This window comes from Vombatus ursinus, unplaced genomic scaffold, assembly GCF_900497805.2.
Source record: "Vombatus ursinus unplaced genomic scaffold, bare-nosed wombat genome assembly UNPS02012179.1, whole genome shotgun sequence".
NCBI lineage: Eukaryota > Metazoa > Chordata > Mammalia > Diprotodontia > Vombatidae > Vombatus > Vombatus ursinus.
The window spans coordinates 180,182-203,150 of NW_020951957.1; the positions used below are offsets into that span (position 1 = coordinate 180,182).

The window sequence follows — 22,969 nt, forward strand, 5'->3', positions numbered from 1 at the left end:
GGAACAATGGGAAAAGTTGAAGGACTGGAAGTGATTTTGAAGGCAAAGGTCTGAAGAAATTGGGCAAGGTTATGGTCAGAGAAGTGAAATATGACATTCCAAGTCTTGGATGTGGAACAGTCCCATATGATAATGATGTCCTTGGTATGGCTTTTCTGGTGGGTATTCTGAGTAGAGGTAAAGTGGGGAACTCTGAGGCCATGATATTAGGTGGCAGGGGGAAAGTGGAGAAGGACATTTGAACTAGATGCTGAGGTCACTGAGGAAAATGGAAGGATACCTATGCCATGATGCTGATTAATAGCTAGAACTAGGGAGATAGTGGTCTGAGTGGGTGATGGTGCAATGACTAAGTGATAATGTTATAACACTACTCTTGAAGTGGCAGTGAGAATGGGAAATGTTTTGTCCTCTCATCCTCAGAGGAAGTGGGAAGAGTAGCTCACTCCATTGGAGAAAGTGCAGTCAGGAGAAAGAAGAAAGTTTTAATAAACACAAGGTGGAAGGAACCCACTAGGGAAAAGCATGGGAGTTTGCTCAAAAGGAAACAGAAGTCTCACAGGGAAATAATCTGTTTAGCTGGTGGTGGTGGTTATTTTTTCCCTGAACTACGTGTTTTTAATGGATTGTTATCTGGCTTTTGATTTTGGAATTAGGTCCATATCCTACCTAATTGGAAAATGAGTTAAGCACCAATGGGATATTCAGAGGCATCCCAGGGTCCTGAAAAAGTTAACTTACCTTGCATGAATAAGCACTTTCGGAGACTGTTTCACCCAGTGGGTCTCCCAAGAGCAGTGGTTTTCAAAGTATGTTCTGAAAAAGGGTTTTCATTATATTCTGTCACCCCTTCCCTTTGTGGTATAGTGGAAAGGGAACTGCATTTGGAGTCATGGGAAATGGGTTCAAATTCCAGCTCTGTTATTTATTGCCTAGTGCTCAGTTTTTTTCACCTGTAAAATGAGGGTAAAATGAGTATTCTATAACCTTCATCATGATCCCTTTGAAATTTAGAGGCAGCATAATAGAGTTTAAAAGGGATAGACTGGAAGTCAGGAAGACCAGGTTTGAATCTTACCTGAGACACTTAATAACTGTATAACCTGAGGCCTCATTTCCTTCTCGGAGCCTCAGTTCCCTTCATCTGTAAAATGGGAATAATATTCCTTTGGACAGCAAGGAGATCAAATCAGTCAATACTTAAAGAAATTAATTCAGGCTATTCACTGGAAGGTCAAATACTAAAGCTGAAGCTTAAATACTTTTTCCACATAGTGAGAAGACAGGACTCATTGGAAAAGACCTTGATGTTGGCAAAGATTGAAGACAAAAGGAAAAGGGGATGGCAGAGGATGAGATGGAGAGATAGTGTCATGGAAGCAATGAGCATGAGCTTGGATGGACTTTGAGAGATAGTGGAGGATAGAAGAGCCTGGCATGCTGTGGTTCATGGGGTTACAAAGAATAAGACATAACTGAATGAATGAACAACATCTATAGTATTAGATGGTGATGGTGGCATTGTAATTGTTTGAAATCACAATAGTAGAATTAGCTTTAACTTTGTAAGTGGAAAGACAGAAAGGGAGACTGTGAGAGAAAGAAGAGAAGAGGAGAAGAAAGAAGAGGAAACTGGGGAGGGAAGAGGAGAGAGATAAAGAAAGAGAAAAACACTAGTAATTTGGATTTGGAAGTAGAAGCCCCGGGTTTAATTTCCACTTAACTTCCCTGTGCCTCAGTTTCCTCATCTATAAATTGAGAGAGTTGAACTTGACAGCCTCTAAGATCCTATCCTGCTCAATGATCCCATGATCATCTATGATCTATGATGAAATCATGATCCTATCTGTGATCATTGTAGTTTAAATTATTGAAATATGACTGACAACCCCCCCATTTTTGTTTCTGCCATGAGTTAATAATTAACTTTTAATATTTAACAAGACTCATGTTGTCCAGCAGGTGATGAATTTTTAAGCCACAGTCTTCTAGATGGCCTTCTAAAGTGAGGGTGTACTATGACAAGCATGGGTACCGGGAGTAACCACCCTGGTGAAATCAGATCCTTGACACTCTGAAGAATTCAGGAGCAATAAGAGGTGGCCTTATTCACATCTTGCCAAAAATAGCACCATTCCTCTCACTAATTCTGGTGGGGGTGGAGTTCTCATTATGTTTGCTTGTGACAAAGGAGCGTGGCTGGCAGAATGAATTCTCTGAAGCTCTTTTATCTGTAATGTGGTATGTGGACTGAAAGTTTGAAAATGATTGCTTGCTAGCATCTGGCCCGGAGAGAGCTAAAAATTGCATCACTAAGAACTTTTTGACAAAATATTAGGTTTATACATTTCTATAATTTGAATACAGCAAATTCAAAGGCAAAATGATAGAAGACAGAGATACAGTAACTGACAGCTGCAGCAATATACAAGGTGTCCCCAAAGTCTTTTTTTTTAATTTTTTAAAAAAATTTGTTAATTTTTAACATTTTTTTTTGTTTTTAGTACCAGATTCTCTTCCTCTTTCCCACCCCTCCCCTACCTTCTAAGAAGGTAAATAATATGATATCAATTATACATGTGAAATCATGCAAAACACATTTTAGCCACGTTGCCAAAAAAAAAAAAGCAAAAGAAAGTAGATAAAGCAAGAAAATTATTTTTCAATTGGCACTCAGAGTTTATCAGTTCTCTCTCTGGGGAGTAGCTAGCATTTTTTCATTAAGAGTCCTTTGGAATTATCTTGGATCACAGTATTGATCAGAGTAGCCAAGTCTTTCACAGTTGATCATCATTACAACATTGTTACTGTGTACAGTGATCTCCTGGTTCTTCTCACTTCACCTTGTATCTGTTCATATAGATCTTGCCATCTTTTTTCTGAAACCAAACTTCTTGTCATTTCTTGTAGCACAACAGTATTTCATCACAATCATATGTCACAACTTGTTTAGCCATTTCCCAATTGATGGGCATTCCCTCAATTTCCAATTCTTTGCCACCACCAAAAGAGCTGCTATAGTATTTATGTTCATATAAGTCCTTTCCTTTTTTTTCTTTGATCTCTTTGGGTTACAGACCCAAAGTAGTGGTATTGTTGGATCAAAGGGTATGCACAATTTTATACCCTATTGGGCATGGTTCCAGAATGTTGTCCAGAATGTTGAGTCAATTCATTACTCCACCAACAGTTTATTAATGCACCTATTTTGCCCTCATCCTCTCCAGCATTTGTCAATTCTGACAGATGTAAGGTGATACCTCAGAGTTATATTAATTTTCCTTTCTCTAATCAATAGTGATTTAGAGCTTTTTTTTATATGACTATAGATAGCTTTGATTTCTTATTCTGAAAACTGCTCGTTCATATCCTTTGACCATTTGTTAATTGGGGAATAGTTGTGTTTTTTTTATAAATTTGGTTCAGTTCTCTGTGTTTTTGAGAAGTGAGACCTTTATCAGAGAAATTTGCTATAAAATTTTTTAAAATATTACCTTATTGTCTATGGTACCTTTTTAGCAAAATATAGTTTCCCCAATTATCTCTTACAATTAGGTCTATTTTTGCTTTTGCTTTGTCTGAGCTCATGATTCCCACCCCTGCCTCTTCACTTCAGCTAAGCGTAATAGATTCTGTTCTAGCCCTTCATTTCAACCCTGTGTATATCTTTCTGTCCCAAGTGAACACAACATATTATTGGATTCTAGTTTGTAATCCATTCTTCTATTTGTTTCCATTCTACAAGTTAGTTCATCCCATTCACATTCTATTATGATCACTAACTATGCATTTCCATCCACCCCATTTTCCTCTGTTTATTCTTCTCTCTCTCTTTTTATCCTGCCCCTCCTCAAAAGTCTATCTTGCTTCCAACCACTGCCTCCCCCAATCTGTCCTCCCCCTTTTTATCACTCCCCCATATCTCTTATCCCGTTCCCTTCTTATCTCCCTATTGGATAAAATAGATTTCTATACCCAACTCAGTGTTTGTATACATTTTTCCCTCTTGGAACCAATTCCAATGAGAGTGAGGTTCAAGCATTACCTGCCACCCTCCATTTCCCCCTGTACTGTAAAAACATTTCCTTGTGCCCCTCTTTTATGTAAGAAAATTTTCCCCATTCTACCTCTTTCTTCCCCTTATCCCAGGAAATCCCTTTTTCTCACCTCTCTTCATTGTTTTTTTTTTTTGGAGATCATTCCAAATTACATTCCATGTAATTGACTCACATCCATGCCCTCTGTCTATGTAAGTTCTTTTTATCTGCCATTATACGATAGTTCTTAGGAGTTGCATGTATCATTTTCCTATATAGGAATGTAAACAGTTTAACTGTATTGAGTCCCTTATGATTACTCTTTCATGTTTACCTTTTTATTCTTCTCTTGAGTCTTGTGTTTGAATGTCAAATTTTCTATTTAGCTTTGTTTTTTTCATGAGGAATGCTTGAAAGTCCCCTATTCCATTAAATGTCCATTCCCCCCTCCCACCAAAGTACAAATACTATAAATATGCAATAAGTACAAATACTATAAATACTCAGTTTTGCTGGGTAGGTTATTCTTGGTTGTAGTCCTAGCTCCTTTGCCTTTTAGAATATCATATTCCAAGTCCTCTACTTCTTTCTCATAGAAGCTATTAAATCTTGTGTGATCCTAACTGTAGCACTACAGTATTTGAATTGTTTCCTTCTGGTTGCTTAAAGCATTTTTCCCTGATCTGGAAGCTCTGGAATTTGGTTACAATATTCCTGGGAGTTTTAATTTTGAAATCTCTTTCAGGAGGTGATTGGTGAATTCTTTCCATTTCTATTTTACTCTCTGGATCTAAGATATTAGGGCAGTTTTCTTTAAGTATTTCTTGAAATATAATGTCTAAGCTTTTTTTTGATCATGGTTTTTAGGATAATTCTTAAATTATTTCTTCAGTGAGATTTGGTACCTCTTTTTTCATTTGACCAATTCTGCTTTTTAAGAAATTCTTTCTTCAGTGAATTTTTGTGCCTATTTTACTAGTAGGCCAATTCTGTTTTTTTAAGGTGATATTTTCTTCAACATTTTTTGTGCCTCTTTTACCAAGCTGTTAATTCTCTTCTCATAGTTTTCTTGCATCATTCTCATTTCCCAATTTTTCCTCTACCTTTAATTCATCCAAAAATTCTTGCTGTCCTTGGGGACAATTAGCATTTTTCTTTGAGACTTTGCTTTTAGCTTTTTTCACATTGTTTTCTTCTTCTAAATTTATGTCTTGGTCTTCCCTGCCATGGCAGTAGTAGTAGCTTTTAATGGTCAAGTTCTTTTTTGGTGTTGTTTGCTTATTTTCCCAGCCTATTTCTTAACTTTAAAATTTATGTTAAAGTTGGGCTCTGCTCACCAGGAGGTGAGAAGGCTCTGTCCCAAGCTTCAGGCTTTTTTTGTGCTGCTGTTTTCAAAGCTAGTTCTGGGGGTCTGCAAGTTTTGGGAGAGGAGTGGTCACTTCTTTCCTGGTCTGTACTCTGGTCTTTACAAAGGAAGTGTCCCTGATCCCCTAAATCCATAAGTATTAGCATTCCTTTTGGTCCCAAAACTGTGACCAGGGCCCCTGGTCCCTTGTGACTAATCACAAGCACTCCTCTCTTCCCTGGAACTTTGACCCAGAACTGCGTATGGGCAATAGAGTTGCCAATCAGTGCCAGCTGCATGTAGTGCCAGCAAACGGTCCACTGTATTCTCTTTCTGAACAGTTGTCTGACTCCCTTACTGCCTCTGGTCTGAGAGTTCCCAAAGATGCTACTGCTGTTGTACCCTTCTCCAAGGCCCACTGCTGGTATTCCTGCTTTGCCCTGGGCCTGTGCCCACTCCAGTGTTACAGACTTCTACTATGGACCTCCTAAGTTGTCTTAAGCTAGATAAATGTCTCCCTCTGACCTTTTGTTGGCTCTGCCACTCCAAAATTTGATTCAAGGTATTATTTTAAAGTCATTTGAAGGGAAAGGTTGGGAGAGTTCAGCTGGATCCCAGTCTGTGCTTTGCCATTTTGGCTCCACCTCTTGTCCCCAAAGTCTTAATGCGTTTTTAAACTATTAAAATTTATTTAACAAAAAGGCAGGGAGGAGGTTGCCTGTGGCTACCTATTTAGTTATCTTCCTGGATGATTGACCCTGTATAAAAAGATTTGTATTCTGCTAAGCAATATAAAGTAAATGGAAATTAGTAGAGAACTTATTTAATAGCTTTAAACTGCACTAAGACTTTTGGGACATGATAATGTGGTGTATTGAAAAGAATCCTTGATTTGGAATCTAGAGGACTTATGTTCCAATTCTGGCTTAGTCACTTACTACCTGTGTGACTTCGGGCCAGTCACTTGAAATCTCTGGGCCTCAGTCCCCTCACCTGTTAAATGAGGGGCCTGGAGTAGATGGGCTCTGCAGTTTTGTCTCATCCACCTCTGAATCAATGATCCTGTGATCCTAATGACCCAAGGAGAGTGAATGGATATCCCATGATGTCTCTAAATGCCTTATGTTTGTTTTCTGTCTTACAGGATTTCTTTCTACTTTAGGGAATAATTTGGTATAATTTTCTTTGAAACATTTTGCCATTTGTTGTTACTGTGAGAGAGAAAGGAAAGAGAGAGAGATATGAGTATTTTTAATTACTGTATGCTAATGGTGCTTCTGCCTGGGTTTTGTTTTTTAGGCTCTGTCTACCATTTTGATAAGTCGACTCCATCCTGCATTTCTACAAATCCCCTTCTTCCTGATCCTTACGAGTCAGAGAGGTGGGCTGTGTTTTTTTCCTTCAGAATTTTAAAATGACTCTCATTTCACTTATCTAATATGAAACAGCTATGGAGTTAGTACTAGAGCTATATGGTGGTACTCTGTATGGTTGAGCTTACTTACTCATTTAATAATAATCATGACTCTGTTTTACACAACACTTTTAAGTTTCAAAGTTCTTCACCTATGGTATCTCATTTGGGCTTCACAACAATCCCGGGAGATAATTATGCAAATATGATTAACCCATTTTATGGATGAGGAAACTGAGGTTCAGAGAAGTTAAGTGACTTAATATTATTATTGTTCAGTCAGTCTATAATAAGCATTTATTAAGCACCTACTACATGCCAAGCACTGAGTTAAGCTCTGGGGATACAGAGAAAGGCAAAAGACAATCTCTGCCCTAAAGGAGCTCACAGTTTAATGGAAAAGTCAGCTTAAAAATAACTATGTACAAACAAGATAGAGAAAATAAATTGGAAATAATCAACAGAGGTTATACCCTACTGTACAATGCCATATGTTTCCTCTTTATTTCAACCTTTTTTAATATGAAGTACTTACTGAACATGACTTTATCAGCTCTGCCTTTCACACTGTTGTTTAAAAGTTTCATTCCCAATTAAAATGACCTTACTTTTAAGCATTAACAAGCTAAGGTAGGACTTTCTTAAGTTTTTGGAAAGGTTTCCCTCGGGAAGTATGGAGGGAAAAGTAGCTTTAGTGAACTAGTGAAAAATTTACATTTACCAAAAATACAAAATGTTATTTTTTAAAAAAACACAAAAACTAAAAACTTCAACATGGTGTTATAAGACCTTTCTAAAGGTAATCTCTTCCTTCTCAAAAGAGACTTATCTTGTGCTTTTTTCCAATTGCCAGGCAAAAAAGGTTTTAATTAGGCTTTAATTTTGTTTTTTCAGTCATTTCAGTGTCTAGCTCTTTGTGACCCTATTTGAGGTTTTCTTGGCAAAGATATTGGAGCAGTTTGCCATTTCTTTCTCCAGCTCATTTTACAAATGAGGAAACTAAGCCAAACAGGATGAAGTGACTTGCCCAGGGTCACACAGCTAGTAAATGTCTGAGGTCACATGTGAACTCACAAAAATGAGTCTTCCTAACTCCAGGCCCAGCACTCTATCCATTGGGCCACCTAGCTGCCCTTTAATGTTTTATTGATACTTTAAAAAAAAAACCCAACATTTTTTTTTTTTTGGTATCACTATCACTTCCCAATAACTTGACTTGTCCCCTAATAAGACTTTTCCTTCTATTGAGCCCATCTGCCAGGTCTGACAAAGGGTACACCTTGTATCTCAATTGTTCATTGCCTCTCCGAGCCAGGGGAGAGTTATTGGGCCCTTTCTTAGCCCCAGTCTTGTAAATAGCACAGGCAGACATTGTGGATAGAGGGATAATTGTGCTTCCGAGAGCTCCAGACCTTTCTGAAGGCTCATCTCTTACCCTTTGTTTTGGTTCTCTTTAGGGTTTATGTTGCTGAATCACACATTCCCAATGCTGGAGAAGGACTGTTTTCTAAAGTAGCAGTGGGACCTAACACAGTTATATCATTTTATAATGGTATCCGAATTACACACCAAGAAGTAAGTGTCACTGAGGAAGAGACAATCAGCTGATGAGGGCAAAGAGCACCATTGGGAATCTCAACAGTAGCAGCCATTAGAAAGATAAAGAGAAGAAAGTTGAATGCCTTTTGGGAAAGGAAAATCAACCTGGGCCTCCATTTCCCAGCTGTAAAGTGGGCTCACATTCCCTGCCCTTGCCTCTTTTACAAGCATGGGCATGTATCAAAAGTGAGCTCGTGCCCAAATTTGGGATCTAGGTTAAGAACAAATCAGTAACCTATCCCCTTTTCTGCCTCTTACCCAGATTGACTCAAAAGTTCTTGATTCAGAATCAAGGTGGTGAAATGATTTATATGAAGCATCCAAAGGGATTTTTTTTTTGCTTTTTTTTTTTTTTTTTTTGGTGAGGCAATTGGAGTTAAGTGACTTGCCCAGGGTCACACAGCTAGTAAGTGTCAAGTGTTTGGTCTGAGGTTGGATTTGAACTCAGGTCCTCCTGACTCCAAGGCCGGAGCTCTATCCACTGCACCACCTAGCTGCCCCATCCAAAGGGATTTTAAGGGTAGTTGTTTTTTTCCCTTCTAAGTTGTGCGCATTAAAAATAAATAGGAATTCTAACACCTGGGCAGACACATCTAAAGCAGGTGATTGAGAAAGGATGGGAGAACTTGGAGAAAGACCGCAGACTTCTTAGGACACAAGGTTCTATGGGGAGGAGATAGAGACCCCAGAGCCCTGGACATGGATATCTTGAGGGGGCTGCTGGGAAGGTGGCCACTGCTATGTTCTAGCTTCCTATTTTAAGGTATTTTGCTGACTAAGTATTGAGTTCATTTGTTTCTACCTACTAAAGCAATATAAAAACTATCACTCTCCTCTACTGGGGCAAGTCCTGGGGCAAAGTGCTGGTCACCCTGGCCTTGTTATGGCCCTACTTGTATGCCCCCTGGGAATGAGAGGGTGGAGGGATAGATGCTTCGTAACTTCATCGACTACAAAGTTGTAAGGACACACGCATTAATCCACCCAAAGCTCTTTACACTTCTTGGAAGAAAAGTCATAGCTCTGTGATGGTTATGATATTGTTTTTCTGAAAGGTGGATGACAGAGACTGGGACCTTAATGGAAACACACTCTCTCTTGATGATGAAACGGTCATCGATGTGCCTGAGCCCTACAACCACACATCCAAGTACTGTGCCTCCCTGGGACACAAGGCCAATCACTCCTTTACTCCGAACTGCATCTATGACGTGTAAGTACAAGCTGGAGGTGGTAAAGAGATGCTGGTCCTCTTGGCCCCATCACCTGAGAGACCTTGTGGTGAAAGGGAAGCATGCAGATCATTCATTAGCAGAGAACAAATTCCATCAGGCAGCTTGGGGTCCTGGAAAGACTTGATTTGGAGTCAGAAGCCCTGGGTTTGAATCCTGGCTCTCCTACCTCACCCCATGTTGCTTTGACTAAGTCACTTTATAGCTCTTGACTTCATTCTCCTCATCTACTAACTGGTAGGGGGAGGGGGAGAGACGTTGAACTAAATGATTTTTAAGGTCTCTTGCAGCTTAAAAATCCTATAATCCTCATCTATAAGGAGAGGATTCGAGTAGATGAGAATGCTAAGGTCTCTCAGCTCTCAACCTCATGACCATTTTAACATAAACAAGCCAATCTCTGACCTCGATGAGGTGCTAGATATTAAAGTGTTAGAAAAATTTTTTTAATAAATAAATAAATAAAGTGGTAGGCAGAGATCAAATGGAAGTGGGTGATTGTTATTTTCTCTGTCCTTATCTGTTCCACAAGAGTTGAGATATTAGACAGAAATGCTGGTATGATAAATTACTTTTGAGAAGTAATAGAGATGACTAAAATGTGGAGATGGTACATTGGAAAGAATGCTGGCTTTGCTGTTAGACAGGCCGAGGTTTGATCCCCAGCTCTGCCACTTAACTACCTGGGTGATGACCTCTGAGCAAGTCTTCTCTAGACCTCAGTTTCTCTCATCTGCAAAATGAGAGAGTTGTACTAGATGACCTTTGAGGTCCTTTCCAGCTCTGACTCCATGGGAAGAGCTTGGGAGTTGGCGTATTCAAATCCTTCATTTCCTCCTTCTCATGCTGTCTTGGGCAGGTCCTTTGTCTGCTCTCGGCCTCAGTTTGTTCTTTTGAAAAATGATGGAGTGACCTCTAGGTAACCTTAGAGGTATCTTCCAGTTCTATATCTATGATCCTACGATTTTAAAAGGTGTTAAGCAGGAGAAGAAAAGCAGACCACAGGCTACTCCTGCATCTCTGCTTAGCCAAGGACCTGTCATGCATGTTTCCATTCCTTTGAGGTCCATTTTAACATCCCTAGTAAAAATAGGAGCAGCAATACCTGGCTTTTATACAGGACTTTAAAGTTTATAAAGTGCTTTACAAATATCTAATTTCAGCCTCACGACAACCCTGTAATGCCGCAACTATTATTACCCCCATCTTACAGATGGGGAGACTGAGGCTCAGAGAAGCCTTGAAGCTTTTGGTTCGGTCATATTTTCAAAAGATAGGTAACAAAAAGACTTCCAGGCAGATTGGATGTGCTCGTCCATTCTGAAATAGATAGTTTTCCAAGCTCCGGGAAAATATCCCTCTTGTGACTAAGAGGAGGCATAAACATTGCTCGGGCATGAGACTTCTTTTTTCCCTGGCAGTTGATGACAAGTATTGAAGGAGGGCAAAGGGCTGTGTGATACAAAATGGTGTGGGCGCCAGCATTGTCCCCAGCTACACAAAGCCCAGAAATGAAGTTGAGCAACCTAATGATGGTGAACTCTCTCCAAGGTCCACCAATTCTGGGATCCATTGAAAGGGCAGAGTTTGTTTGTTTGTTTGTTTGTTTGTTTGTTTGTTTGTTTGTTTGTTTTCCCACAAAAGTGGAGGAAATGCAATGTGAAGTATGCTAGCATTTTTCTCTTCACCAATATACAACTTATACCTATAGGTATAAGATCCTCAGTAATTCAAAATAAAGAGGAAATGCCTTAGAAGTGGTTACCACTGCACAAATCATACAAAATCATGGGAAATGCATGCATGTGGCATGGGGGTGGGAGGCACTGCCAGATTGGGAATTCCTTCCACCAGTACTGATAGAAAATCACACCCCATCAATGATTTAGTAAGTACAGGCTAGGGAGTTGCCTGAAGCTCATGGAGGTTATGCAGTTTGGCCAGGGTCACACAGGTAGTAAGTTAAGTATCAAAGGTCTTCAAGTATCAAGTCTTCATGACTTAAAGCCCAGCGTTCCGTTCACTATATCACACTATCTCTACATTGTGTCATTTAGTTCAGTTTTCCTCAACATACCTGGTTCTGTCATGTAAGTTTTTAATTATACAAATCAATATTTCTTTCAAATACTTTAAAAATTATTCCAGCTGAATATCATTGGCAAAGAGAAGCAGCTCTTTTTGTAACTTCAAATATAGGTATGGTGGTATGTGAGTTATATTTTTAATATAAACAGTGTGCATTGTAAGTGCATAGTATGTTCTATGTGTTTATAGTGTGCATGTGTTATGTGTATGTTTGATGTATAGTATCTTGTATTTACATGTAGTGATTTGTGAGTATATAGTGTGCATGTGATTTGTGTGTATAGTGAACATGTAAATATGTACACAGGTACAGAGTGCATCCACGTGCACATATGTTTTGGACCCTCTCTATAGAAGGACAGAATGCTCATTAAGGGGGAAGGAGGTATGTGTGTATATGAGAATACATCCATGTATGCTTTGGTGTCCTAATCCTTCAATGGGTGGAGGGTGGTATAGTAGGTACAGGACTGTCTGTGGAGTCAGGAAGACCTGGGTTCCAATCCTGCCTCTGATGTTGTACTAGCTGTGACTTGCTATTTCTGTCTTCACAGAATTAGAGAATGTTAGAGCCGGAAGGGACCTTGGAGGTGATCCATTGCAGCCCCTTCATTTCACAGATGAGAGGACCAAGGCCCAAAGTGGGAAAAGTACATAGTTACCTCACTAGAAAGTGGTAGAAGCCAGGCTCATATCCAGATCTTCTGATTTCAGGGGCGATGTTTTTCCTTTGACAACACACTGTCTCCCAAGCTATCTGTAACTAAAATAGAAAAAAAGAACTGCATAAAAATTTGTCAGATTAATAAAGAGGCCATCAGATTATCTTGTGAGCACGCTGTGAAAATACGTTTGGATCTGCTCCCTCCAGGTGAATTTCAGTGCTAAAACTAGCAAGGTTTAAAACTTATTTTTTTTTTTTTTGGTGAGGCAATTGGGGTTAAGTGACTTGCCCAGAGTCACACAGCTAGGAAGTGTTATGTGTCTGACGCTGGATTTTAACTCAGGTCCTCCTGACTTCAAGGCTGGTGCTCTATACATTGCGCCACCCCATCCAGCTGCCCCCAAGGTTTAAAACTTTGAAGACCAGTCCCTCCATCACCTCCTACCACCGATATCATGGTAACATCTCTCCAACTGACATTGCAATTCAGAAATATGCAGTAGATAGAGCATTGGCCCTGGAGTCAGGAGGACCTGAGTTCAAATCCGATCTCAGACCAAACACTTAACACTTAATAGCTGTGTGACCCTGGGCAAGTCACTTAATCCCAATTGCCTTGCCAAACAAAAAAAAAAAATTCAGAAATAAGAAAGTGTCTAGACCAGCTTGGAGATTGCCAGCTCAGCACCTAACTTCTTTCTCTGCTTTCCATAGGGTTTTGATTGTAGTCATATTTTGTTTACTTTTGCAAACGAGTTTCCTGGAAAACAAGATTTTGATAGTGACATAAGATTAAGACGTTTAGTGTATCAGAGAGAGAGATTAGAAAATGATTGCTTTGGGGGACCCTGTACTGTTGAGAAAGGGAGGAAATTGGCAATAGAGAGAAAAGATACATTTTAATAATATTCTACTGAGAAGTTATTGAAATTTCCTGTGAAGAAGACCCCTAATCACCAAATCCTTTTCCACATCAAACTGTGTTATATTTCAGAATCCTCAGCATGCTACGTAGATATCTTGTTTTGATGAAAAGTGTAGCACAGGAAAAGTCAGGTTATATGAGCTCATTGTTGCTCCATATGAAACCCATCTTTTCCTTTCAATGCAATAACTTGGAAATAAGTCTCTGGTGTCCAAGGATCTATCTTAGGCCCTGTATTATTTATCATTTTTTGTCAATGGCATCAATAAAAGCATAGATCACATGCTTATCAAATTTTCAAATGCCAGCAATTAAGAGAGATAGGTGACTCAGTCGAGATTCAAATATAAGTGAATAGACTAGTACATTGGGATAGATGTCATAGAATAAAATTTAATTAGGATAAATGTGAAATTTCAGACTCAGGTTCAAAAAAACAACTTCACAAGTACAAGAGTGGGAAGCTATAGCTAGATAGATCATCTGAAAAAACAAACAACTGGGATTTTGAGTTGCCTCAAGCTCAGAGCAAGTCAATGGTTTGTTATTGGTAGCCAAGCATGTTAATACAATCTTCAGCTGTACAAATAGAGGCATAGTGCCTAGGGCAAGGCAGGTGGAGGGGGAAAGAATGGAAATGCTGCTATACTTCGACCTGGGAAGACCACCCTAGGTTATTATTTTGTTCTGGGCTGCCATATTTTAGGAAGGATGCTGATAATCAGGAGAGCATCAAAGGTGGTCCATGTGAGGATAAAGGAACTAAGTATGTTTAGCTTAGAGAAGACATAAGGGGAGCATGATAGTTCTCTTCAAAATATTTGAGGGGTTGTGAGAAAGGAGAATTAGGCTTGATCTCCTCAGCCCCTGGGGACAGAACTAGAAAAAGTGGGTGGAAATTGAAGAGTGAAAATCTTCAGTTTGATAGAAAGAAAAACTTAACGTAGAAATCCCCGAAGTGGAATGGGCTACATTGGAAAGTAGCATGCTCTCTCTTGCTAGAAATCTTTGAGCTAAGGCTGAATGGCCACTTATTGGATCTCTTGTAGAGGTGATGGGTATTCGGGCATGGGTTGGACTGTATGGACATTGGGGTCCCTTCCAACACTGAGACTGTGCTTTGTGAGTCCTTTACATACTCTAAGTTTACATATGGGCAACTCTTGAAGACTACAGCTTAGAGATGAGCTCCATCTTGGACTGGAAGAGGAATTCATGCTGACAGTTTTACACACATATGAAATCACAGGTCCAGACCCAAAAAATCATTCAGTGCAGAGATATAGTCATAAGAAGAGTCAGTGAGTCATGGTGGAAAGAGCATGAAACTTGGACTTAGAAGGCCTACATTAAAGCCTCAGCTCTTAAACTTACAGGTTCTGTGACTCTGGGCAAATACTAGATTTTTTTGGGCCTCTGTTTCCTTATCTGTAAAATGGGCTTAATTAGAATTCTAATTATCTATCCTGAAGGGTTAGTGTTAAAAGAAAGTGCTTGGTAAAGCTTAAAACACTAGTGAGAGAGACAGAGAGAGAGAGAGAGAGGTTAATAATAACCAACACCTGAAATAAATGATTTGGAGCTCTTTTCTCCTTTTTCTCTTTCCACCCCTTGAAAGCTTTTTGCTAATGAGTATGGAAATGACAAAGCAAAAAGGAAACATAAAAATCATAGACCTGGATCTTGGAACAAAATGTCAGCCAGAGTTCCATTCTTTTCATATAGTTTTAACAATGGGTAACTTTATTTATAGAGAAAATTTAAGAGATAATAATCAGGGATTCTTGAATTTCTTTGCCTGTGTCAAAAAAAGCTTTCCCTTCAAGATGAAAGATGACCTGAGACATGTTGGCTGATGAAACTCCTTTCCATAACATTAAATTACAGAAAAGCCCTAATTCCAGCCCCTCCTTTTATCCCATTCTATGGGGGCTCACCAAGCCATTACTTCCCTATTCATCAATCACACCGTGTTCTTAGAAAATGAAGACTTTTAGAGGCAACTAGGTGGTGCAGTGGATAGAGCACTGGCCCTGAAGTCAGGAGGACCTCAGTTCAAATCTGACCTCAGACCAAACACTTGGCACATACTACATATGTGACCCTGGGCAAGTCACTTAACCCCAATCGCCTAAAAAAAAGACTTTCTAAATTATCCCTAGTTCCCCTTTCCATACTCTATTTCTCTGGTAGAATTATAAAGGAAAGGTTAATTTCATAAGCCACTTGTGGAAATGAACCCATTTTGCGAAGGGAAATTGTTGGTCAATCATTTCAGTTATGTCCAACTCTTCATGACCCCATTTGGGGTCTTCTTGGCAGAGATACTGGAGTGGTTTGCCATTTTCCTCTCCAGCTAATTTTGCAGATGAGGAAACTGAGGCAAACAAGGGTTATGTGACTTGCCCAGGGTCACACAGCTAGTAAGTGTCTGAGGCCAGATTTGAACTCATGAAGATGAATCTTCCTGACTCCAGGCCTGGTGTCCTATCCTCTGTACCACCAAGCAAAGGGAAAGAAGCCCGATAATAGAGATGATATCATGCCCCCCTTATGTCTTCTGATTAGTGAACATCATAGTGTGAAAATGCTGCTGCCTTCTTGAGGAGTGGCTAGGAAGACATGAGAGGCAGGCTGTCTGAGAGCTTAGAGATTTACCTTTTCTAAGATCTTTTATTTACTTTTATGCAAATAAAGATAAGATGCTTCAGTGCATCTTGAGCTTTTGAGAATACAAGTGGTACATCAGGATGCTCAGATTCCTTAACATTCCCTCTAAGAGCAGGGAAACTGAGACTTCCTCCCCCTTCTCTCAGTTTTTACTCTGTTATGTGTTTTGTATATATGTACCTGTGTACATGTCATTTTCCCCATATAGAATGTAATCTCCTTGAGAGGACGGACTCTTCCATTTTTTGATCTGTAATCCCAGTCCTAGAACAGTGCCTTGAATATGGCGAGTACTTAATAAATGCCTGCCAGATTCCATAGAACTCAGTGGCAGCTCCAAGGGCTCAAATTTTATGCAGCTATACACACTGAGAGATGACATACCATCATAGTTTAGCTCAGTGGCTAAAGCACCAGGCATGGAGTCAGGAAGACCTGAGTTCAAATCCAACCTCAGACACTAACTGTATGACCCTGGACATATCACTTAACCCTGTTGGCCTCAGTTTCCTCATCTGTAAAAAGAGCTGGAGAAGGAAATGGCAAACCACACTAGCATCTTTGCCAAGAAAACTCCAAAAGGGGTCAGGAAGAGTTAGACGTGACTGAAAATGTCTAAACAACAAACACAACCACTGAAAAATGATATATCATTATGGTATAGAGTTGGAAGCAACCAGAGATGTCATTTAGTTAAAACTCCTCATTTTGTAAGTGAGGAAAACTAGGAAACAGAAGTTAAGTGACTTGCCTGAAGTTACACAAATAATAAGCAGCAGAGTCAGGATTTGAACCCAGGTCCACTATCCTTTTCCCAGCACCGATATCATTCAGGATAAATTTTTAACGTGGTTTCATTGGTTATATAATCACTGGTTTGTCTGTGTGGGTGGGTGGGTATACACATATATGTGTGTGTGTGTGTGTATACATGTATGTATTTATACACATACACACATATATGTATATATAGTGAGCACAAGACAAGCTCTAAAAGAGTCAAGATACTGATGGGAGGTGTTGACCCTTGATGCTTCCAGTGAAGATCATTTGAAAGGGCCTTTGGTCCTCAACTCTTGGCTGAAGCCAATGCAATTAGACATTTGGACAATATTTATTACAGATGCTAAAAACTACCATGAGTGACAGTAACTTGTCTTGGTGTTTAGGTTTGCACATCCACGTTTCGGGCCCATCAAATGTATCCGCACCAAACAAGCAGTGGAGAGAGATGAGGAGCTCACTGTCGCCTACGGATATGATCATAACCCTCCTGGAAAGAGTATGCCCGAAGCCCCAGAGTGGTATCAGATGGAACTGAAGGTCTTCCAGGCTGCCCAGGAGAAGTGAAATACAAACTCGGCTCTTTGGTTTATTGACCTGGAGTAGAAATTTGGATCTATGCACTACGTTTATACTGAAACTGGATAACCAGGGACTGCTCATGCTGTTACATCATATCCTCTCACTCTGTGTTAGCAATGAGTTTCTTGCATACTAACTAGTTTTGACTCTATTACTCATGCTAGGTTTAAAATTAGCTAGCGTTACAACAACACCTGATTGGGAGGTATTATTTAATATTTTGCCTAAAACAGCGTGATGTCCTTTGGGTATTTAGAATCTAAGTCTGCACCATATTCAGAGATGCCAAATGATTTGACTGAAAAAAGGGAAATGGGGTATTTTGGTCTTTTTTGTTCTTTTTTTTTTTTTTTAGTTAGTGGCTTTCCATGATGCTATTTCTATGGCCAATGTTAATGGTGTGATTACACTTTTGCATACATGCCACAGTGGAGGTTAGAGGATTATTAAACTTAAATATTCTCTAAACATAGCATAATTTGCCTTTTAACCTTTGATCTGTATCTTTGCAATAGAATGACTTTGTTTTTCCTAGTGTACAGAAGAAGCCTGGTTTTTTTGAGTCATTTCCCCCTTTCTTAGAAATCTCCTGCAAGGGAAAAACCTTTCTAATGGATTTTGTGTGAGTGGCTATGTATAGATCTCTATGGCGCTCTCTCTATATCTATCTATCTATCTATATCATTGTTTCCTTGTTACATCCTGATATAAATAACTGGTTCTAGGAGCCAGTGTATTTTATAGAATTAATATCCTTGCATGAAAATGAAGAGCTCTTTGCTTTAAGACAAAAAGAAGAAGGGGTTGGATTTACTTGCATCAAACCATGGAAGATTTGTAATATTCATATTCAGAAAGAAAGAGGAGGGAGGAATTAACACCTGGAGGCAGCAATCTGGGGCCATGACAATGCTGTCTTCCTCCCCTCATGGGCCCTACAATAACTTAGATTTACATAACATGAGATATTTAAAGAGCAGTCTTGTTTGGGGCATAGTATATTGAATGCCATGTTCAAAAACCAACCCTGAGTCCCCATGTAGAATGCAAAAAGGGTTAGGGATTTGCTCTTTAATCAAAATAATTATGGCGCAAACTTTGATCTTTAGGATCAGAATAGAATCTTAAGGCAAAAGCTCTTCACCATTGTGTTTGCAAATTACTTACCTGTTTCAAAGCATTGTACTAGTTGTGAATCAAAAATAATACATTATAGTCAAAGCAAATAGCATTTCAGCCACTCTGCAAGCCATATATATTCAAAAAAAATTGCAGAAACAAACAAAAAAAAACCTCTATGTAAGGTAGCTATTTAGGTCTATACTATGACTTGGATTGCTCTGAATGGATTTATAGGTTTGGGGGATTTTGGTTTGTTTTTCAACTGCTTAAACACAGCTAAAGCTTAGCAATATCTGCTTCAGACTGCTTGGGCCATGCCAGCATTTCATTTGACATAGGTCTCTAGGGCAGCGGTGCTTCTAATTTGCAAAGTGTCATTGGTGGAAACTGACACCCAACTAGTCAGCTTAGGCATCTAGTTTAGATAGATAAAGATTTCTGAGTTGTATCAGAGAGGGAGCTATTTGTTGATTGGAAGATGGCAGGGGTATGTGGTGAATAAAGAGGTGAAATCAGCATTTGCTATTTCAAATCAAATCTTAGGTTACTCATCATCGTATGCACCACTACATATTACTGGACTTGATTGAAGGCCCTGAGCCTTTGGTTCAGTTCTCTGGCCACAGAGCTTGCTCTGTGCGGGTTTTGCTGTCAAGGCTTATGCAGAGGCAGCCTCTCCCCTCCCCACCATCTGTGCCGCCATGCTTCCCAGGGTGCTCATCCTGAGCTAGGGCTGTTAACACAAGACCCCATGGTTCCTGAGCTCAGTCAGACCCAGGTGGTTCTCACTATTTTACTAATAGATGTGGCCATTCCAAGACCCGGTATTTATTGAGAGAGTGAATATGATGCTTTTGCACTGGGGAGAGGTGGCAATGGTGAATGAATCCTCCTCTGCACTGCCATAGATCAGCCATGAAGAAGAATGAGTAAGCTGCATATCTTTCTGATCAACAAACACCAAGGAAGAGGGTGAGAATGACCACCACTTTGGGGAAATACCCCATTCCATAAACTGTGATAGAGGGGACAGTGTTTCTTGGACTTACACACTGGTTGTCCTCATGGTGCTTAGGTTTTTATATAAGTGAATGTTTTTGAAGGTGAGTGATCTTTTTTTCTGGGCAGTTAGCAAAAGAAAAATGGATTTAGTTATCCCAGTCATTTGAATCACAGAATTATGAACAATCTAGGACAGGGCAGAGGAACTTCTAGCCAGGGAGGGTAGTTCTAGCCATTGATTTGATGGTTGCATTCCTCAGGGTGATGTTGCCTTGGTCATTGATACTCCAAGTGATAATTTCTCCCCCAGTGGATTCCTTGGGGTAAGCCATTTGGAATGGAGCCTCTAAAGGGTAAAGGATTAGAGTAAGTGACAAGCTGTGAAAAGTGTGTAGTATAATGGAAAGAGCACTGGATCTTGAGTCAGGAGACATGGATTCAAATCCTGACCCTGCTATTTACTATTTGTGTGACCTCAGGAAGGTACTTAATTTTTCTGAGCCTCAGTTTCCTCATCTATTTAACAAAGGGGTGGAATTAGTTGATCTCTCTAAGGTCTCTTCCATCTCCACATCTGATAGGTGACCGCACTCCAAAGCTAATATTCTGAATCAATCATTGTGATCTGATGCTCACCTGAAAACTGACCATCTCCCTGGCCCTATCTCCTTCTCTCTCCCTCTGTCTCCTTACCTCTGTCTCTGTCTTCCAGGAGAGTTTAAGAGAGATAGATTTGTAGGTTTGGAAGGGACCTCATTACAGATGAAGACCAAGACACAAAGTGACTTGCTCAAAGTCTCAGAGCTCAAGGTCCCAGAGACAAGTAGCAGAAGCAAGATTTTGACCCTTGGTCTTCTGTCTCCATCCCCTGTGCACTTTGTCCTACATACATAGCCTGTCTTGCCCACTGGCTCTTCCTTTCTCCTTTCCCCCTCTTCTTTATTCTCTCTCTTTTTTGCATCATATCACATATGTACAAAGCTGGGACAAGGCATTTAGGTGCTCTTGGTGGGGTTTGAAAATTAGATGTTTCCCCTGACTTTTCCTGTCTAGAAAAGGGACAGGAAAACCTCCTTCACTGAAACAAATACAACTCCAAAAAATAAAACCTACATGCCATGGAGAATGGAACTTTATGGCATTAAAAAACATGTGCATTTGTAAAATATGATATCCCCAAAGTCCCTAATTACAACCCCTACATGTTCACATCCTGGGTGACCACCTAACTTGCCTACCTTTGCTCCCATCTCTGTGCATGTGCATGCAGTATACATCCATCAGTTTCCCTCTGCTTCCTCATTCCTTTCTGCTGTCTTTCCTTCTTTTTGTCTCCCTTTCCCTTTCTCTCTCTCCCTTGTTGCCTTTTCCACTAAACTAGACTTACTGGATACTATTTCATATTCCTTGTTTTTCCACTTTAACACCGGTGAGTCAAAAATTGTATTTTGTTGCTTTGGATAAGCTGTGGGAGGTTTATTGGTGGCCCTTGTGGGTGAAGGGAGAGAGAGGAAGATACCCCCAGCCCTCGCCTAAGTTTATGTGAAATGTGTTCATCTGTATCACTATTTATTGCGTGAACAGTCTCCTTCTGAGAGCACTCTGGAAGAATATGAGTCTAGTTTCTAATGGACAGATGTTTGGGGTCAGTCTTGATGGTGCCATATAGAACATAAGGGGTTGCTGACCTTTGTGTTAGCCAGGCTATATCATTGACACTTCTCAGTGGCTTTGCTCATTCTGCTGCTAAAGGCTTTTGGTGCTGATTGTTGGCAAATGTGGAATGGCTACCTAAAGACGATTCTGTCCATACTGACTCTTCACCCCGCTATTTCTTTCAGCGTTGTAGTAGATGGAGCTTCTTGCCTCGTTTTTTCCAATCTGGTCCCCCAGCCCCCAGTCTATTCTATGGGATTTAGTTTAGAGGCTGGACCTCACAGAAGAAAAACAACTTCCACAACAGCCTAGCAGTGAGCATGGAGGGTCTTACATTTTAAGCATTGGTTTTTGAGGTTTTTGTTAAGTCTTCCTTGGAGGCAAAAACTCTGCAAACAAGGCCTAGCCCTGGTTCCCTGTCTTCCAATCTGATTTTTACATTCTTTTGGGGCTCTTTAATCCAAGGAACTTGGGATCTTTTAGTCATTCTTAGACTTGGAGACTAGGCATCTATAAAAGTGCAGGTTTTTGCCCCAAATCTGGATTGGATTTCATGCTTTCTGTATGTAGGTGAAGAAGTTGAGGGTGTAGAGGTTCCCAGGAAAGAATGAGTGTTCCAGGCCTCGCTTCTTCCTTTAGTTATCTCATCTCCATGTATGCCCTCACTGAATCTGGGCACACACGCGTGAATGTGGTGAGGGGTGGGGAGGAGAGCAAGGGAAGAACTTGGCCTTTGCTTGTACCAGAAGCATAATAAAGGGAAGAACCTTGGAATGCACAGGGATGACATGGAAGAGAGTGGATAAGGAAGAAAGCTGGATCACATTCCTTCCCTAGTGTCATCGAGGCGAGGATTTCAAAGATTGAAGGTGAAGGGCCCAAAAGGGCATCTTCTTCATGTTGACAAAAACACCTTGAGAGCTGGTGCATGCTTAGTTGTGGACTAGCCTCAAGGAGCTTTTGTCACTAGGGGTCTCAGCCTGACTCTTTCGCATGCTTCTCTGTTTTCTCAGCATCTTCTCAAACCTTGGTGAAGCAGGAGCTTTGATAAGCATTCAGTCAGAACTGATCCATAGAATCTTATCCCTGAATGGCGTTTGAGTTGGGAAGGAAGAGCTTTCTTCATAGAAAGATCCCAGATGAAAGGAACAGATTAGGACTTGAGTTCTGTTTTGTTTTGTTTTGTTTTTGGGGTTTTTTTTTTTGTATGTTTGTTTGCTTGCTCTGTGACTTGCTTCACCCTGGTCTACCTAAGAAACTCAAGAAGAAAATCAATTTTTAAAAGCCCCTCTAGGAATCAGTTCAGGACCAGAGATGTATTCTGAAATGCCTGAAATATGGAAAAACTCTTATCTTTGTAATGTTAACAACCTGAAAATACCACCAAGGCTAATTTCATTTTAATTGTTCAGGTTGTTGAATATGGTAACAGTAATGTTTCGTCTATAGAAATATGTATCTTCACATATATATATGTGTAATATTTTTAAAAGAAAGATGGCATGGCCTAATGGATACAGATATAGCCTTGCAATCAGGAAGACTTGGGTTCAAGTCCTGCCTGGTCTTCCTGACTCCAAGGTCATATCTCTACCCACTAGGCCATGCTATATGACCATACTACGTCTCTTAACCTCTTTGAACCTCAGGTAACTCCTTGAGTTGCTGATCTGCATGGGTGGAGGGAGTTAGCACACTGGGTGTTTCCTGTGCTGATGATCCAGACCAAGAAAAGGTTTAAAACTCCCCTGGGAGAATATTTTTAAAATATTCAGGTAGAAATGGTAGGCATCTGTTTTTAGAAAGCCAGTCATTCACCCAAGATTCAGTCTGAAAAGTAGGGATGATTT

General features: G+C 40.0%; 1 protein-coding gene across 2 annotated transcripts in view; it reads left to right on the forward strand.

Moving 5' to 3' along the window:
* The window catches only part of SETD7 (SET domain containing 7, histone lysine methyltransferase), a 69,142-nt gene extending 46,837 nt beyond the window's left edge, over positions 1-22,305 (forward strand). Inside the window, exons 5-8 of one of the 2 annotated variants that reach the window (XM_027857542.1) lie at positions 6,682-6,763; positions 8,254-8,371; positions 9,451-9,608; positions 17,144-22,305. In XM_027857542.1, the coding sequence (XP_027713343.1) occupies positions 6,682-6,763; positions 8,254-8,371; positions 9,451-9,608; positions 17,144-17,324 (539 nt within the window). In that variant the 3' untranslated portion in view covers positions 17,325-22,305. Of the gene's footprint in view, positions 1-6,681; positions 6,764-8,253; positions 8,372-9,450; positions 9,609-12,022; positions 12,106-17,143 lie in introns of those variants that run through there. The other variant, XM_027857543.1, reaches the window with a different exon arrangement.
* Positions 22,306-22,969: the final 664 nt, after the last annotated feature.